Source organism: Thunnus albacares, chromosome 10 (assembly GCF_914725855.1).
Source record: "Thunnus albacares chromosome 10, fThuAlb1.1, whole genome shotgun sequence".
Lineage (NCBI taxonomy): Eukaryota > Metazoa > Chordata > Actinopteri > Scombriformes > Scombridae > Thunnus > Thunnus albacares.
Window position 1 is genome coordinate 15,186,455 of NC_058115.1, and position 19,385 is coordinate 15,205,839.

Below are 19,385 nucleotides of genomic sequence, written 5' to 3' on the forward strand. Positions count from 1 at the left end.
ATACCAGCAGCCTGACGCACAGGGAGAAAAATCCCCACCGTTCGGGAGACAAATGAAGTTTCACTTTGTTTTACAAATCCTTCTGTAAAGATCGTCAGGTTGCGTTTTTTAAGGTGCTGTGAAATGTTCTGCAAAAGACATCCTACTGATGGTAAAACTATGAAATGAATGCAGTACCATTGATGGTAAAAGTATGACATACATGCAATTTTCCAACAGATCATCTGCAACAACAGTACAAGATAATGCCTGGACCAAAATATCCGCAAAGCCATCTCCAAACAAGAGGGAAAGAGGAGATCAAAAACTTCAAAAGGCAACTCCTAATTGTAGAGGAGGAGAGCAGCAGACACAAAACACATGCCGACATGGTTTAGATTACAACTGATGCTAATTTAGATGCTCTCATATCAAAAAGGTCATCAGGATACGGAAGATGGACGTGCAGTTAACCAACCCAACAGCTAAACACCACAGCAGTCATGCATGGCAGGGAAGTGGGAGCGCTTTCAGGTGCACAACATATGGCGGATTAGAGTGAAAAGACATGCATGCCACATTTGCCTCAGCCATGAAATGGCTCACATAGCTGTAATGTAACTCATTCCAGGTACTAAAACCTTCTCCTGTGATAAATGCAAAGAGATGATTCAACCGACTGTTCATGTCTACGTTCCTCAGACAAGACCGAGTTGCTGAGAGATTTACATTTAAAAAGGGTGAACATGGCATAAAAAGCCATAAACCTCTGTTACATGAGCTTGTATGTGTTACCGTTAACTGGATCCATCCACAGTTAAAGAGGATGCTGGTGACAGTGACTGATGCCAGGTCTGATATCACTGCACAGCCATGGCTTTTCAGTGGGTTGAGATATGCAGAGAAGATTGATTCTGTTAGGGCCATTCACAGGGGAGGAAAGAGACTGATGGTGTAGCGGTGAGGACTGCCAGTTCACTCAGGGTGACTGAGGAGGGCTGTACAAACAAGCCCTTTAGCAGTGAAGCACAAAGTGGAGAGCATACAAACAGCTAGTGCTATAAAGCCCAATGTGTGTGTGTGTGTGTATGCATCGGACACCCCAGGATACCTTGTCAAACGTATTCTCTTAGTCAGAAGATAAACACTGTTAAAGTTTCACCATGTAAAGAGTGAAAAGGTGTCTATGTACAGACAAGCAAATCATCACCATGTTGATGTTTGAACAGGTTGCTCACACTCTTTCACATTGTAATCCCTGGTGTGTACACATTCATGTGGGTAGCAAATACCACCAACACAGACACATTACCGCCTCAACACTGGCGCACTAGCAACAGCATCACACAACAAAAGTTCCAGCTGAAGTGTTCAAACCAGACATTTATTTGACAGCTATTTAAATTTGCTCATCTTAACACTTCAGGAACCAGGAGTCTAGTGTTGTAAGGATGAGGTGCATCCACTCTGTGACAGACAGCTATGAAATTTAATCAGTCACAGTGGGCTTCCCATGCAGGCTAAGTGAATTTTCACCGCTTTGTACAGTACATCTTGACTCCTGCCAACAGCTGCCAAGCAGCCGTGACTAAAAGTAATATCCTTGACAGTGAGGGAGAAGTAAGACCTCTTACCTTAAGAGTGATCGTAGAAGCTCATACAGGTCTTCACTCTGCTTCCTCTCTGTCCAGCGGTTGGTCTCCTCCTTCTGAAATCAAAGGAGAGATTTCCAGCCGCTTCTCTCTACAGGGGCCGCTGCCTCAGATGTACAGATGTCTCAGATGTTCAGAGTCAGAGGGCTGCGAGGTTAATCTCTGCTGTCCCGGGAGTCCGCTGGAGGAGGTACCGCTCAGAGCACGGCTGTTTGTTTAGTCAAATCACAGCACCATAGGGGTCTCCTCTCCTCTCTCACACTCTGAAAAAGCTCCCAAAGAGTGCTGTTTTTTTTTTTTTTTTTTTAAAGTGTTCTCAATGGAGAGACATACACACTCCTTCCCTGACAGACTCACACAGAGGAGACTGTCAGTGGTCCGGCCCTGATGAAGCTGGAGTAAGAGTGAGTGGGGAGGGAGAGGAGGGAGGGAACTATGAAGGGGGAGTTGAGCAAAAAGCAAGAGAGGGAAGTTTCAAAAAAAAAGGAGTGAAGTGAGGGAAAAGCAGAGGGAGAAAACTTCAAAATACAGATCGAGTTCTGCTTGTTGTTGTTAAGTAGCAGCTCAGAGGTCCCGAGCTGGAGTGATTTGTTTATGAATGGAGTGGCAAGCAACTGGAGGTGAACTGAGACAGTCTCTATTGGCAACAGAAATCTGGACCGCATCTAACCCTCCATAAAACAACAAACACAATAAAAAGGAAGAGAAAGAGTGAGAGAGAGAGAGGTCCAGGGGAGAGAGAAAAGGTTTTGGCAGGAGCTCACAGTGCCCTGCTTTGGAAACAAACATGGAAGTCTCAGTTTCTCAGGAAAATAACTTCACTCACATAATCTCATTTCTAGAATCAGGTGTAAAAGAATTTAAAGGTTGAGTGAACCTGTTTTTCTCACATGTTTCATCTCCTTTTCAGTCTTCTCTTTTCCTTTTCAGCCCAAATAAAATAAGTCTCCCCTCCCTCCCTGTCCCTTCTTTCTTTTGTTCCTCTTTCTCTGCCGCTCTCTTTCAAACACATGTCGTGCAAATCTGTTTTCTGTATTGGCCCTCTTCCTAACTTCTTCCTTTCCCAGGATATGACTGGATGGCTTGAGATTCATAACACAAATCTGCAGCTGACGAAGGCCTTTTTCTCTCTAACAAGGGGTCGGGGGCATTAAGAGAGGGGAGCGGGGTGCAGACAGAGGGGAGGAGGGAACAGGGACTAAATTGGACTATAACCATGCTCTCCTCTAATTGTGAGGGCAAATCTAAAGGCCCTGCTAGCATTAATTAGAGAGCTGGTGAAGCCCCAGTAATTAGATAGGAGGGGAGCAACACCACACAGGACAGTCCCACCTTATGTAATTAACACCTCTATGCAATAAATCCACCAATTTAACCCGTTGAATCTACTCTCATATATTTTTAGTGCTTGCAAAGTCCATTTAAATGTTGCCACAAGACATAATAGGTAATAATGCAGTGGTAGTGCACATTATATACTTACATAGATCCAAGTACTCCTCCACAAACAATCCCTTATCAGGCTGGAGATAAGATACTCTGTCTAAACATCCTGCAGCGAGCCAAAGCTCTAAAAGGACACTGCTTAGAAATATCTGATGTTTCAAGAATTCTTGGATAGAAAGACGTTTTTATCATCATCTATAATTTTAGTATTGCCCGATGTTGCTGCATTGGCAAAGTATTGCAAAGTGCTGGCGAAAAAGAAAACAAGGGGGCGTGTTTTGCATTATATTTGGCAGCTCTCCTTGTTTTTTCATACCGCTTGACAGAGTGGCAAACCACTTAACAAACTGGACTCCAAATCATTCTGATACAACAATAGCCCGTCTATTCAGCCTATCTGAACAACTACAAGAGTGTTTTTTTTTCTTTCACTGCTGATCTGGATTGTTGCCATAACTGGAGCACAACTAGAGCAACCACTGTGTTTGCTGCTCCAGTGTTTGTGTTTTGCCTGTTTTTGGATATAACTAGAAGTTATCTCTCTGTGTCATACAGGCAGGGGCCATTGGAGACACAGGAAACACAGAGGCTTAGGCCTAGACCTTCAGCTGAACCCTACTCACCTCTGATAGAGGAAGATGGATGAAGCCATAAAGTGTTTGATCTGGAGTCAGATCCATTATAAATTGTACTGATAAAGGATATGAGTCAAATGTTTGTTTATATACCAACTTTAAAGGACATGTTCACAATTTTTTTTGAGTCTGTCCTAAAACAATAGTCAGGTGCCCAAATAAACACTGACATATCCTTTCATAATACACTTTCAATTTCAGTTCAATTTTTATTTATTTATCTATTTTTAAAGAGTGTAACTTTGGGAGATATCCACTTTATTTGCCTAATTTGGATGGCTCAAGCCTAATTTTATCTTCAGATAACCTTTTAAATAAATGTTTGCTCAAAATGAGGACTGTGGATTTTGTTCCCCATCACTTAAACTGAAAATACATTTGAAGGGTGGATCTTTTAATGGTCAGGATAAACAGGAGGAATGATTACAGCAAGGAAACCCTGTTTCAATGTTCATTGGGGCACCTTACTAGGACAGACTTGAAAAAATTGTGAACCTGTCCCTTAACCAAAGCCATTTGAGCAAGACAGGATGGGAAAAAATCAACAACATCATAAAATAGATTAAAAGCCCAACAGGAGAAGTGAGAGATATTAAAAATGGAAAGTGAAAATGGAAAATAGAACATTCTGAAGTCAGTAAAAATACACAAAATAAACAAAAAAAAATCTACTTAAAATGGAAAAGAGCCTAAAAAATAATATGACAAAAGTGAAATCAACTAACAAGTAAAACGTCCTGGTGGCCTGTAGGGGTTAAAGACACTGATGATGTTTGTTGCATGTCATCCTTCCTCTCTCTTCATTTCCTGTCAGCTCTCTCTTCTGCCCTGTCCAATAAAGGGAAAAAAATGTCACAATTGGTTCTCCTTTCCTACTTTTAAAAAGTAGAAATTGATTGTAAAAAAAAAGTGTTTTATAAACCCAGGCAACATAAGACTACAAATGTTTTGCCTGACTGTAATCTGGTTTTAAAGATTCAATAAAAATGTCCAAAAAGAAAAACTATAAATTTTGTGAATCAAGAACAATAACCTGATGCAGTCCTGCATGATGAAATATTGCCCTGTTGCTATATGCTGTTTTATTAATTAGGCAATCCTGAACTCAGACATAGTGGGTGAGTGTGCACACACCACCTCCCACTCTTTATTCAATGAAACAACTGAATTTGGAAAAGAGCCAGTTTCACAACTAGGACTGTTTAGAAGTTACACATTGACAACTATTTGTTTATGACCACATCATGATGGCAAAGGACGCAGATTTCTGCTTGCTAATCAGCATCAAAATGACATGAGCAGTTATCCACTTTTCAATTTTTGACTGTCACAGTGCAGCAAAATCTTAGGTACAGAAATGTTATGGGGGTTTAGCACATGATAAGCACTGTTTGCAGACTTTTTGTGGACAGTATTTGTAAGGGGAAACATGACTGTGGGCGATTAAAGCGCTGGGTGTGTCTGGGCACCTACAGCAGCTCTTTTTCTAACACATGTGAGCTTTTAGATTCGGTGAAAAGAGGATACCAACCTCTTATTAGTTCTCCCTTGGTGAACTTGAACATCTCGCCAACTACAACAAGACCAGTGGGAATGATGTTTATGCTGCACTGTTTAAAATGAATCTATACATGGATTGTTTCCTACAGCAACCCCTCATTTAGATAAATATTAAAGATTTATAATGTCTGAAAAAAGCTCAGGGGTTCATTTTTGGCACACAGCAGCAGAGTAGTGCTTTAAATTTAAACTATGCGGATCTTTTCCAGCGTTTGAATGTTTAAAGACATTTTTAGTGCCAGTTTTAAGGTTATGACTAGACAGCTTGTGCAGAACAATTTTTTATATTAAAACATGCTTTAATACATATTTAAGTGCTGAAACCTCATTGCTTTACTTTTATCCAAGTTGTTTGGTAGCTATGATCTAATGTATTTCCAACTTTTGGTAATATGCACTGTTTATGTTGCACTTGCCTTAATGTCCAGGTCTGCAGCACTTCCACCTCCATTAACATAAGCCTGTTTTATGCAAACAACTGATAGCTGTTAAAGCTGATAATGACTGTTCTGACCAAGACACTAACATGAATCTTTTATGAATGTTTGGCAGATTTAGATGCAGATGGACCCACAGATAAGCTTGATAAGTGGAATATACAGTCTATAACATGATATTCTCAGTACATCAACTGATTGTGGAGGTGGTGTAAAGAAGAATAAACTTTGTGCATATTGTTTGAATGTTTGGAAACAGCAGATTTGTGTCTCTGAGGGAACAGGGCGAGTTACCTGCCAGTGCTTAGTTTTTTGCTGCCCTCATGTGGTCAATATGAGCATGAACCTATTCAGACAAAACACCTTCTTATTACTGTAACATACTTTACTTTAAACTTGATTTACATAATTAGTTTTATTTATTTGTTATAGATTGTACATTAAAGGTAACATTTTATTTTAAGGGAAATCATCAACAAGGTTTTGCCTATACTGCATGTGTTTCCCCTGGTTTCTTCACCTCACTGTCACACCATAAAGAATAATGTAATAAAATGAATTGTGTCTTCCTGACTTTTGAACAATTATCATATGGAAAATAATATCAAAACCAGCAGTATCTTACTAAGAATATCCTGTTCGGATAATCTGTTATCTCCTCGGAGAGGAAGTTGGCTGTATTGTTTTTATTGAAGATAACACAGTCAACTGAACAAACCTTTGAGGGGTTAAAAATCCATCCATTACACCTCTTTTTGGAAGTCATAGAGAAACATATACAATATACAGATATTGTCCCAAAGAAACATACAGATATTCATACAACAACATATCAATATACACAATACATACATAATATTCATGCCCCCGCTTGTTTGCCAACACACACACACACACACACACACACACACACACACACACACACACACACACACACAGATGAGTCTGGATTTATACAACTGTGTCAAAGAAGAAGTTTACCAACCCAATTAATGAAAAGGTACATTTAGCTTACCAGACTGTGCCTAATCACAGTTTTAAGGTAGCCTACTTGTACTTCATGTAAGTACTTTTATCACATTTTACATATAAAACATATCTCATAAAATGTGTTGTTAAAGCTTAAACTACCCTACAGCATTAATTAAAATTAGCTCCACCTCAACTAACTACAACATTAAAATACTGGTCACAAAGTAATTATCAGTAATAATAATCCAAAGCAAACCAACATAATTAAATATGCAACAATTACTGCAGGGGCTGTTCTGCTCAATACTTTTATCTTTTGTACTTTAACTTAGGTAAGATTTGTAATATTTTTTCATTGCTACTTTGAATGAATACTTCTTCCACCACTGGGCCAACTGACGTTTTGATTTACAACCTCTGTGCAGGAAATCACATGAGCCCCTCACTACGTGCACAAGTGCGTGCACATAAACACATCTCGTATACATGGCCTTATCAAAATGACTGAGGGCAGACTGGGGTAAATTAGGGTCAATGCACTCACGTAGCCAAGAGTAGCAGGCAGGTGGGTCCCAGGTAAAACGTGACGTCACGATGATACTTTTGAACTCCTCGGCAGTAAATCTATAAAGGTGTGTAGTCTTGCTCCTCTAAGGCTGAACCTTAGACTGGAGAAAAAACAGAGCGTCAAAGATTGCTGGGAATAAACACGGAGGCCTAACATGCGCCAGCTGGTTTGATTCACCGAGGTTCACCTGAGAGTCAACCTACCTGTCGGATACCGGTATGTACCCCAACTCACAGTCGGCCAGACACCCGGCTCAGACACTGTCACTGAACGGTCAGTACATCCAGCCTACTTATGACTTCACGTATCATCACGTCGACCCGTCGACAAGCGCCTGGAACACCGCTTACGCTCCCCGGGAGGAGTATCCGTTCAGCTTCCCGGGGTCAAGCCCCAGCATCGGGCAGGTCAGCTTCACCTCCCCGGAGCTGAGCGGCACGCCCACCGCCGCTGGAGGGGGGTCGTTCACCCCCTACAACTTCATCTCCGGTCAGGACCAACTCGGCTCCAGGACGAGACCACATGAATCCATCAGACCGTCCGTTTCAGGTGGGACTACCTTATAATGAAACATACTGTATTGTACTGGACATAGAGGTCACCATGTAGGTTTATTATAGGCTTTATGTAATGAAATACTTAGGCCCATTATAAATAATCCCTGTTACCATATCATCAGAAATTTGAACACCTGTTTAGACCATGAGGCTTACATGTCCAGGTCTATCTTGGATTAATCAAACAAATTAACAAGTTATAAATCATCTAGACAGTCATCCTATGATTATGGAGGCTCAAACTAACACAATTTTTGGTTATTACACTCCTCTGTGCTGTCACATGACAAACTAAATCACAGCAGCTGAGTGGGTGTGCAGATGACAAAACACAGTTTCATACACTGGAACAATTTGAACATGTAGACATAGTTAAATCAGACTGGCTGCACACACACACATTCATCAATCCTTTCGCCTCTCCCTTCCGCCAGCATGGTGTAAGATGTCAATGCAAAGCTAACAGTGGAGGCCGTAGAGTCTGCAGAAGTGGCGCTCCCCACCCTCTCTGTCCACTGGGTGGGTGCAAAAGGGTGACAAACTGGCTAGATAACACTCGCAGTGCAGGAAGTCTGCAGAAGTCAAACCAAATCTGAAGGGCGAATCCTTGGGCCTCACAGATGTCTGTGTGTGTGTGTGCGTGCTTGCGTGTCCGTGTATCTTGTGCCCGGCCTCGATCGATGCTGTCACACGGTCAAGATATCAGATCAATAACTCTGACTCACCCTTCCTTGAGAGTGTGTATGTGTGTGTGAAGATGTGTGTCAATGAATAGCTGCCTATGTAAACACCACTCAAGGCGATAAGGAGAACCACTGATGCAATGCAGTGGGGAGTCTTTACATTAGTTATAGTTAACATGATTAATAGAGTTGATGAGGCTTTAAGTGGCGCCTGAACTTGAACGTGGCACCAGACATCTTCAAATTAGTCATTTGTCGGGCCAAGACCCACATTGCACATGATTCACTGGCGCTACAGTCACTCCTGTTAGCATTACTGGTAGGAATGAAGACCCAACAAATACAAAGGACTGGATAACACGCCTATTTACTTAAATTCCCTCAGTCATTCAATAGTTTAGGTTTTACTAATTCAGGCTTGTTTTGTGTGATTCAGGAGGAAAGACTCGCACCAAGGACAAGTACAGAGTAGTGTACACTGACCAGCAGCGCCTGGAGCTGGAGAGTGAGTTTCAGTGCAACCGCTACATCACAATGAGGCGGAAGACTGAGCTGTCCATGGCGCTGAGCCTCTCCGAGAGACAGGTGAGAGGACAGGAGCAAATGAGTTAGAGGCAGAAAGGTAAGCGGTAGAGACAAGGGAGAGGGTGCAGGAAGGATAAGAAGCAAGTGAGAAGATAAAGGGCATTAAAGGACAAAGCTGGTGATATTCTGTATTTTTCTTATTGTCAACAAATGAGAGAAAAAAAAATCCTACAATGAATTGATCCTACTACAAGTATTGTCTTAGCCAGATAAACCCTAATCCTCTTTAACTGTTGTCCAAAAACTATTTAAAGCACATCAGTGAGTCACACTGTTGCACTTCTTTTATCATGATGAACATGGTCACAGCAGTTTATTTTTAGTCAACCCAACGCATATGGTCATGCTGCCATAAATACTCACTCGAACACCAAATGTGCATTAACCCACAGCTGAAAACAGTCCCCAACAAATGCACTGTTTACTCCTGTTTGAGTAATGTTGACTAATAATTACAATGCCCAGATGTTTTAGGACATAGTGTACTCATTCTGAGTATTGCAATACTCATGTTGAGATAATTACAACACAGCTGATTTGCAGAGAGTTTTTCAGCAACCCCATATAGAGGAACCTGCTGTAGAAAGAAACAGCAGCAACCTCGGTAGACCATAATGCAAAGCTGCCAAACAAAACATTTAGCATAAGTAGTGTTAATGGTGAAACTCCCACTCTTGCTCTCATGATACTATTATTGTTGTTATTGTTTTTACTGCCCAACCATATTGCTCATTAAAGCTTCAGCTGAGTGCTACTGGTTGCTGCACCTTAAGTAATTCTGGGAATGTCGGAAATAACTAAACTTAAGCAGAAGTATAAGTCAGGATGAGGCATAGTGAGACTGCCGTTCATCTTAAAGCAAGATCCAGTACAGACAATAGACTTGCTCATAGAAAATGATGCAAGACAGAGGAAATTGTGAGAAAAGGAGAAGTAGTCATTATTTTCTGTTTCTGTTGTTGATGGTTTATGAACACACAATAAGAGTTTTTCTCAAATAAATATGTTTTTGATGTGGATCTCTCATGCTGTGTGCATCTGTGGTTCAGGTGAAGATCTGGTTTCAGAACAGACGTGCCAAAGAGAGGAAGATAACCAGGAAGAAGCTGCAGCATTCCCAGCAGGCCTCCACTACCACGCCCACCCCACCTGTACTTGGAGGACCCACTGACACCCATATGACAGCCAGCCCAGGCAGTAACATTTTGTCTGATACGATATCAGAGGAATACTAGGTGGATCTCATTCTGTACAAAAGACTGATGCAGCATGGGAAGTGTACATAGTGTGTTTTTTTTGTTTTTTTTAAGTTCACCACAGAATGAACGGATATGATTCACATCACTGTGATGTTATAATGATACAGCCCCCTCCTGCCTTTTACAATAACAAGCACTTCATATCTGTTGCACTGATCATCTAAAATGGGCATTTGCCAATCATGGGACTTTAATGTGTCTGTACCATTTTAAGGAAGAGTCAAACTTATGTGCCTTCATTAAACAAAAAGTTAAAGTTAAAGCCACAAAGTAAAATCAGTTTTAGAAGTTCTTCTTTCTTTAAACTGAAAGGAGGTTAAAATGTGCCTGCATCTTGACGATAGTGTGATATCACACACTGATTAGTTCAAATATTCTCATTTATCTATGCCACATCAGCGAGAAAAAAGGAAGTGTGTTCTTCTGTTTTTTTCTCTTGCTCTAACTGCACGCCAAGGCCCTACTTGAGCATAAAAATTAAAAAAAAAAAGAATAATGCAGATTGCGCAATTATTATTAAAATAGCCCTGACACTTACTTTTACGAACATAAAATGATGCTAATTCATCTTTTTATCACCCTTTGAATTTACAGGGAATAGAGAGCAGAAAGTGTTACATTTGTTAATACTGTGAGTAAAGAAGGTGGAAACAGTAAGAAGGTTATGCCAAAGTACAACCTCCATTTAATGTTGAAATATGAATGTTGAATATTGATGCAGGATATAACATTGTTAAGCAAAAACCTGTATGCTTTCAGTTAGGGAGAGAAAGGCAGCTGTACTGTACTGTATATAATGTGATGGGAGGAACGATGGTACAGAAATGTTAAAAACTAGGAAGTACAGTTAGAGCAGTTGGATTTTGGTATGAAAACACAAGTTTTGTCATGTGGCATTTATTGTTTAGTACGTGTATACTATGACATTTTTAAAAAATAATTCCATTTGATGTCTTTTTCTTCTCTTTTTCTTCTCACAACATTGTGAAAGTGTAACAGCAAGAACTGTTTAAATATGACTGAAATATGATGTTGAGACAGAAGTGTTTAGCCACATCCTGAAGAGAAGCTGCAGACTGAACCACATGACTCATGATCTACAGTTCTTGTACTGCTAAATACAGACGTTGAGCTTTGTCCCTACTTCTCTTGTATTTTGAAACATATGCAAGTCCTAAATTTTAAGACTTTAATATCTTCCTGTTCAGGTCACCTTAAAGAAGAGGCAGAACAAGTGGAACAAATGTAGCAATATAAATTTAGTTTTGTTTCCAAATAAACCGCTGTGCTACTCGTGTGTTGAGGCAATCAGCGTATGCAGTGAAAGAATTTCCCTGTTATCTCTTTCAACACTTCATTGCATTTGTTTTTTCATATGTTAAAGCTGAAGTTTATGTAGGTCTTGCTGTTTGTAAAACATGTTTTGCTGAACATTACAGGAGATCAGAACAGCGGTTTATTGATTTGGTTTGTATTTTCTGTTCATTAGCACTGACCGCAATCACCAATATGTAGAAACATTTCCGCAGAGAAAAGCTTCTTGATAAATTAATGCAGAAGAAATGTACCATTGGTATACATCTACAGTACCTGCCCACAGAATTACTTCACTAATAAAGTAATTTAATAAAATTATGTCCTGAGATGACCTCATTTTTGAACAAAAATTTTATACAAATTATACAATAAATATGGGCCCCTTTAACAGACCCTCTGTTGACGTCAGCTGATCAAACTTGATCCTAAAATATTTATTTTACAATCTGTTGACAAATTCTATGAATATTAAATTATTGGTCACCAAAGCATTTATTCAATCAGAAACTTACATGCTCAGCATTGAAGAATGGGCAGGAGCCACCAGTTTAGGTTTTATAGTTTTATAACATTGGCATGGGAGGAAGCATCACATGACTGTGTCACGACATAAAATGATCAGTTTTTTCAATAGGTAAAATATAAATGTTTAATTGTGGTTCGATCTAACCTTTCAGAGTTCAAGTACAGCAGTTGAATGTCTTTGGATCAAAAGCAAAATGACTGCTGAGTAATTTGGTCCCCATAAAATAAAATGGCTTTTTGATCAGATGGTAAAAAGATGCCAGATTGTTGGAGCAGCTTTATTATCCTGCCTTTATGCTGTCAATTATTTGCTCAATAGATCATGTCAGTCAGAAGTTCAACTGTGTTTTAAGAAGTGGGCTCAACTAAAAGATTATCTCAGGTTGTTTTAGAACACTACAACTGTCATGGGCCATAAACACTTATTTTATGGCACTGTGAATCAGCTGAATGGCATGTCATGGCTGTCAACCTTTAACCCCAAACTCTCACATCAAACCAATCATGTAACCTCTATCTTTGATTAAACCCACAGCAAGTGAACAGCAAAAACTGCTCAGGTTAAATTTAAGCACATGATGTCATTTTAAATTCAAAGAAGAAGAAGAAGAAAATAGCACACACTAGTTGGTAAAACTCAACCAACGTTAAAAAGCATTTTAATAAAGAAGTAAAATGTGATGAAGAAGAACAACACTGAAATGAACAAAACTAACACCAAGCTAAATTAAATGAAATAATATAATTTATGAAAGACATTTTCTAAAAAGCTTTTTATATAAATGGGTCATGTTTCAGAGGGCGATGCTGAGTTGGAAAAAACAAGCGATCAAAGGTTCGGTCACACCCATGCCAAAAGACTGTTGGCAGATGCAAGGACATTGAGTTTTTACCTGCAGCTACTTACAGGTGTGGGAATATTAAATTACTTCTCCAAAATGTTTTCCATAAATTGCTTTCTACATTCAGATTGAAGGAATAAAATTAAAAAAGCAAGAGCTGCAGACAAGTATAGTAACTTTAAGGAAGAGACTATATTTGTTAGTGCCCTCAGTGTTCATTATTTCCTCTTGTGCAGTCAGGCACACCCTCTTCTGGGTTTGAGGAAGTAAGCTGCACAGTAGTTAAAGGGAATTTGGCTAATTTGACACATCAAAGTCTGTTTACAGGTCTTGGGGAGGATTACTACATATGTGAAAAAACCTGCTCCAGAGGCAGCTACACAAAGTCTGACAAATTTGCCTCAAGTTATGTCTTGGCAATGCCTGAAAACTTTGACAATGTTTGAAACTGAGAAAACCTCTGTGGCTCGCTCCTCATCTCTGCTTGAGATTAGCAGCTCGAGGCTACATTAGCTGCTACTAGCATAACACACCCGACTCTGCACAATCGAGTGAATCAAGTTGAGTTGCGTTGTGAAAACTGCATGGAATAAGAAAGACAACATCTCTGGTTCTGATGCATTTATTTATGTTTTGTTTTTCAAAAATGTTCTTTGTGAGTCAGAAAAGCGCATTTCTAAATCGGTGGAGACTCTTAAGTTAGAAAAGGTGGGTTCTTTAGAGAAGAAAAACCTTGGAGAAAAACAAAGGTATTTACAAGGAATTTGGTAGATATGTATCTACTATATTTATTAGTTCTTGTTGAGAATATAGGTTTAGAGTGCAGTGAACATTTCCAAAGGAGATCTGGATTGGAGCTGAGAGCTGAATGTCGCAGGCTAACACTTCCTCTCTTGGTGTCATGTTATATTTTGTTGTATATTATTGTCTTTGTAAGTCTAATTGACTATTTCAAATCACTTAAAAATTGAGTTGTTTTAAGTGATGAAAGCACTCTTTCAAGTTCTGAAGAGTAGTGGTCAGTTTCCACACATTTGCGAGGTAATAGTTGCTTACAGTATGTAATCACTGCTATGAATGTGCTCTATGTTCAAATATTTATCCTACATTCACCTGCACAATAGTAATTAACTAAAAACATCAATCTAATTCAAATTAACTTCTGGTTAATACAGGACATTAAGCAATTTAATTCAGCAACTTAATTAATATAAATATTCAGAATGTGGATTTGTTTCTCCTCCAGATTTGAAAGTTGGAGCTTAAATAACTCAAACTCTGAATTATTCAAATGATTAAATAGTTAAAAAAATGTTCAGTGTTACTATGGTTGAGTAATATGGATATCTGTCTTTTAGTTTTGTAAGGTACTTTGTTAACTGGGATCCACAAAGACAAAGACACATAGGAAGTGCATCAAGCTAAATATAGAAAACGTATTTTGATGGTGTTAACTGATAAACACATCTTGTGTTAAGAAACTGACAAGTTGTTAAGTCACTCTCATTTTGAACTACCCCTTCATTTAGTTGTCTCACTTCTCCCCTGTTTCAGTATAACAGAAAAAGAAAAAAATTGTGAACAACACATCCTGCTTTAAAAAGATGTTCCTCTTTTTCTGCTAACTCGCTTTATTAAGAAATCAAATCTTAGAAGCAAAAACTCCTTACATTGTAGTTGCAGGCAATTCTGACATATAATAATGTAATTAGTAATGAAATGACTACATGTTATCTCCATCTACAAATTCCCCCAATGAAGTAACTTTAATTTAAGAGTAAGCAGGACAACACAACCTGTTCATATTCATATGAACACCCTGTAATAAATAAAGGTAATAATGTAGTCTTAAAAAATCTACTGCAAATGATAAAACAATATTGCAAGAATGGAATCTCATGCCTAAGAAAAAGCAGAAGTGTTTATGTAATGGAAACAAATTCATGCTTACTGTGAACTTCTCAAGAGACCAGACATTACATGCAAACTTATCTTTGGTCTTCTAGAGAGCTGAGGGAAGAGGTGTGGCCAAATGTGAGATTAAGTCCCAACATGCACAGCACAAAACCTTTCATAAACCAATGTAAGAGCACACTGTGCACTGTGAGTTTTCAGTGTTTTAACAATGAATTAAATGTAAATATGCTTATAAATTAGAAAAGAGTAAAAATAAGGATGTATTACATCATGTAAAGATTAAAAAAGAGGATAAATCAGGGACTACTTGAAAATATATATATTTAAAGAAAATATTAAATATTATACAAAACTAGTCTATAAAAATTATTCACAGTGTGATTCAAATGATGCACCTGAATGTTTGAGCTCCTTTGACAGGTTTTCATACTGATGCCAGTCATAACCCAGGAGTACATTAAAAATAATGAATAATAATAATATCTGTGAACTTTGATGGCTTGTATTCTTCTCATTGAAAATCTCATGAAATAAAGATGAGAGACTTTTAGGCATCTTAACAAAAACCTCCTCCATCTGCCTTCAGCAGTCTTTGTAAAAATGCTGAACACTGCATATCACCTGCTGTTACGGACCTTAGCGTACACACATTCATCTTCTTTTGGTTGAACAGTTTTCCGAGGTCGCCCTGAAAATTTGACTTGGCCGTACTCCACCTCCATCTCTGTAGTTTGCTGAGGTCGCCCTGAAAACTTGACTTGGTCGTACTCCACCTCCATCTCTGCCTTCTGATGCATCTGCCTCCCCGGCCGCTGCACGATGTTGACATCAGCATAGGTCAATTCTTGGTCATCTTCTTCTGTAGAGTGGAGGGAGGAACACATTAAACACTGCATGACTACACATACTCAGTGCTAACAATAGATCTTTAAGGTAATTCTTTGACATTTTGGGCAGTAGACTTGAAAAGACTAATAGCACTCTCCTGTTTGTATATTAAATATGAAGCGATAGCCGGGAGACGGTTAGCTTAGCTTAGCACAAAGACTGGAAACAGCTAGTCTGACTCTGTCAAAAAGGTTAAAAATCCTCCCACCTCTAAAGTTCACTAATTAACAAGATATAACATGAATCACTGAACTTTAGAGGTGCTGGTAGGCAGATTTTTACACTTTTATATGGAGCCAGGCTAGCTGTTTCCCTGTTTCCAGTTTTTGTGCTAATCTAAGCTAACTTGCTGCTAACTTCATATTTAAAGAACAGTGCAAACGATCCTCTTATCTAACTCTGCAAGAAAGCGAATTAGTGTATTTCCCAAAATGTCAAACTATTCCTTTAATCTATAAGTAGACAAAAAACAATGATATTTTAATGCAGTGATGAAAAAAGAAACTTTGTACCTTTAGGTTTGGTGTTTTGCTTTTTCCTTTGACTACAGACGACTGCCACCCCGACCATTAACAGAATTACCAGTGCTGAGAGGACACCAGCTAGAATTGGTTTTAGTAATAAAAGACACAAGAGAAACACAGATCTTTCAGTAACCATGTTCTTAATGAAAGGTGTTTTTATGCACACATACATGGGACAAAAAGAGAAAAAGACATGAATGAATCCACTGCAGCAGAGTTGGTTTTCACTTACTAATGTAAATGTACCATGGGTCATCATTGCTGGAGTTGGTCACAGTTTGATTTGAGGGTTTAATTGACACTATGATGCCAGTCTCCTTACCCAAAGTGGAGGCTGTAGTGTCTGCGATCATGGTAGGGGTTGTTGTTGGATCAATACACAGGGTGTTATTGGCTGAAAACACCCACTGTGATATGTTTGTCCCATTGAGTAAGGTGCAGTTGATGAATATGAAGCCTTCGGACAAAAAAACAGATCAACTGTGACTAAAGTACAGTGTAATTATCAATTATCAAGCTGATTTCTAGTTATTTTCTATCTTACCACAGGTAAATATCTTCTTTTCTTTTGAGACACTACTGACGTGATTCCTGACAGAGCAGACCAGTCGTCCTGAGACGTTTTGTTTCAGAGTGATGTTGTTGGTCTCATTATTTCCAGAGAGGAGCTGAGTGTCTGTCAGTGTGTGTCCATCCAGAGTCCAGCTGTACTGAGGACTGTCCGCTCCCTCAGAGGAGCAGGACACCCTCATCTCTCCCTGGGACAGACACTCAGAGTCCAGCAGGACAGAGGACACAGGAGCTGAGAGAAACACACTCACATGACTTCTTAATGTGGCCTTAAACATATTCAGTGTTTACAATGCAAATTTATGTACAGAAGTACAGAATTAAATGATTCAGGAAATGCAACGCTATACTGTAGTTATGTGGCAGACTTTGAGTATTTCATGTGAAATGTTTGTCTGCAAAGGTAAAATGTTGAAATAGTATTTGTATAGTAGTATTTGTATTTGTGTGAATTCACCTAGTTAATTTTCCAAAGTCATTTGTATTTTATTTATTAATTAACCTATAATTCAAATGATAAAGCTGTTGATTTATTATTAATAATACAAATTAAATTGTAAGATTAATAATAGCAAAAGTAGTTTTTTACCTTGAATAGACAACTGAAGAGTCCACTGTCCTGAATCATGTCCCTTTGAATCAAAGGTTTTAAGGGTATATTCAGCACCATCAGTCCTGATCAGGTTATTTATCCTAAATGTTCCATTACTGGGAGTAAAAATGGATCTGTCCTCCATCAGATTAGACACAATCTTATCCTTTCTTCCATTAAGTATTATTGTTGTTTTGTTTTTTAGCCATTGGTATTTAAATATTTCTGAGGCGCTGTCCATCAGCTGGAGCACCACAGTTCCTCCCAGAGCTCCATAACACTGAGCTCCATTCTGTCTGCCATCACAGTAGGTTTCAACACCTGGAAAATAGAAAAATAGTTAAAAAAAAAATATATTATCACAATTGTGGTCATTCCGTTTCAACTAAATTAATGACTGTGACAATGTTTTATACAGGTGCAAATATTCATGTTTTAAAACAGAAACAACTCCGTCTCTCTCAGAGCACAGTTAGCATTACACGGACCTGTCAGCTAATAGTAATATTTAGTCACATTTAGTCATTTAGATTAGTCTAGTTTTAGTAAATTAACCTCAAACATTCATTACAAACTCATAATATGTTTTTCACATCCACAGAAATTTATTTTTGGAGATATGAACTTTTCCAAAAATACGAAATTATATGTTTTCGGGGAATTTGTATAAAATAATGCACAACACATCTTAAGTTTAAGTCTTAGTAATTTCTATGGTGCTTCCGATTAAAAAAACATACTGTTTTTATAGGCATGATATAACTGAGTGCATTTTGTTTGTTTGTTTGTTGTTTATTTTAGCTATTTACTTAAATATCTGAACTCTCAGTGAAGAAGTGCGTTTATCCTAAAAGTTTAATTTAATAGATTCACCTGTAGTAGATAATAATTGTATTTTTTATTGTACATGCACATGGAAGTGGAATTGATATCCAGATTTGCTATTGCTCTAAGAAACAACTTTTTGTGACATTTTTTAAAAGCCTGATGAACCGAAGAGAAACAGAAACATCAGTTTCAAACTGCTGCAGTTGTCAATTGATTCTTAGAACTGGATTTATCTATAAAAGTGATCAGACTTGATCCTACAGCTGCATAAAAAGTCATAGATTCACAACATGTTATTCATATAACGTTAAATCAATATTAATGTGTCAAATAGTGAAACAGCTCACCATGAGAGACTCCGAGCAGCATCACCAACAGTCCAACCACAGCTTCCATGTCTCCTCACTGTTCAGCCTCTGTTGACCCAGTCAGCAGCTTTCAGACAAACTTCTCTACTTTATTGAATAGAAAACATGAACATCCTACACTGAACAGCCTGAAATACAGTCCTGTATGTGATCGGCTTCAGAGGAGAACGTGTGGAAACTTTGACCAAGCAGAGCGTTGTTTCTATTTATCTTTTTATAGACAGAGAGGGGAAAAGGAAGTGGTTCTCGATGTTACTTCTCTTTTTAACCTCCAACATGACAGAGAGCCTTCATATGTGTGATGGACTCAGTGGGAGAAAAGGAAACATCCCTCCTTCACACTGAAAGAGGATTTGAGACTGACAGTGTCATTTGTCATCTCTCTGTCTCATCATTGTGACAAAATAAGCATTTATATGATATATTGTGTGTCATCTTTAAATCAAATGATAACAAGTCAAATTTAATCAAAACTTGCTTTCCCAACCTTTCAAACTGCTCTGAACCCACTGGCAGGTCATTATTATAACAGCATGTTGAGCTCATAAAAACACAACAAACTGTATTTTAAATTCAGGTTAATCATTAAAGTCTCCAGTCATGAGGGGCATAGTGCAATATATGCAAAGTGCAAGACATATATTGTATCTGAGTGATGGAGAATAATATTCAGTTTGTCTT

General features: G+C 38.5%; 3 protein-coding genes and 1 long non-coding RNA gene across 5 annotated transcripts in view; 1 reads left to right on the top strand and 3 right to left on the bottom strand.

Moving 5' to 3' along the window:
• Window positions 1-2,045, bottom strand: part of pdgfrb (platelet-derived growth factor receptor, beta polypeptide) — a 29,668-nt gene extending 27,623 nt beyond the window's left edge. Inside the window, exon 1 of the mRNA XM_044363319.1 lies at window positions 1,614-2,045. The gene's annotated coding sequence lies outside the window, so the exon portion shown is untranslated. The remainder of the gene's footprint in view (window positions 1-1,613) is intronic.
• A 2,094-nt stretch (window positions 2,046-4,139) lies between these two features.
• On the bottom strand, window positions 4,140-7,537 carry LOC122990171. The gene is made up of 3 exons (XR_006405276.1): window positions 7,453-7,537; window positions 7,226-7,349; window positions 4,140-4,540 (listed from the first exon to the last, which is right to left on the bottom strand). It is a non-coding gene; the product is annotated as an uncharacterized LOC122990171 (long non-coding RNA).
• LOC122990170 (homeobox protein CHOX-CAD-like) lies at window positions 7,349-12,561 on the top strand. The gene is made up of 3 exons (XM_044363322.1): window positions 7,349-7,798; window positions 8,926-9,074; window positions 10,124-12,561. The coding sequence occupies exons 1-3, from the start codon at window positions 7,468-7,470 to the stop codon at window positions 10,307-10,309; spliced, it is 666 nt and encodes a 221-aa protein (XP_044219257.1). The 5' UTR covers window positions 7,349-7,467; the 3' UTR covers window positions 10,310-12,561.
• Window positions 12,562-15,239: 2,678 nt separating this feature from the next.
• Window positions 15,240-19,113, bottom strand: LOC122990271. Of its 2 annotated transcripts, none has more exons than XM_044363545.1 (6): window positions 18,684-19,113; window positions 17,506-17,829; window positions 16,891-17,148; window positions 16,669-16,803; window positions 16,335-16,424; window positions 15,240-15,793 (listed from the first exon to the last, which is right to left on the bottom strand). In XM_044363545.1, exons 1-6 carry the CDS (start codon window positions 18,730-18,732, stop codon window positions 15,552-15,554), a joined length of 1,098 nt encoding a protein of 365 aa, XP_044219480.1. In that variant the 5' UTR covers window positions 18,733-19,113; the 3' UTR covers window positions 15,240-15,551. The 2 variants fall into 2 exon arrangements, with proteins under 2 accessions (XP_044219480.1, XP_044219479.1); XM_044363544.1 differs by having other exon boundaries at window positions 16,579-16,803.
• Between the last annotated feature and the right edge of the window lie 272 nt (window positions 19,114-19,385).

Coding starts and splice junctions, on each gene's coding strand:
- LOC122990271 (XM_044363544.1), bottom strand. CDS start 18,732: ATGGAAGCTGTGGTTGGACTGTTGGTGATGCTGCTCGGAGTCTCTCAT. Junction 17,830..18,683: donor GCTGCTCGGAGTCTCTCATG/GTGAGCTGTTTC, acceptor TCTATTTTCCAG/GTGTTGAAACCTACTGTGAT. Junction 15,794..16,334: donor GCAAAACACCAAACCTAAAG/GTACAAAGTTTC, acceptor TCCACTCTACAG/AAGAAGATGACCAAGAATTG.
- LOC122990170 (XM_044363322.1), top strand. CDS start 7,468: ATGTACCCCAACTCACAGTCGGCCAGACACCCGGCTCAGACACTGTCA. Junction 7,799..8,925: donor CATCAGACCGTCCGTTTCAG/GTGGGACTACCT, acceptor TGTGTGATTCAG/GAGGAAAGACTCGCACCAAG. Junction 9,075..10,123: donor TGAGCCTCTCCGAGAGACAG/GTGAGAGGACAG, acceptor TCTGTGGTTCAG/GTGAAGATCTGGTTTCAGAA.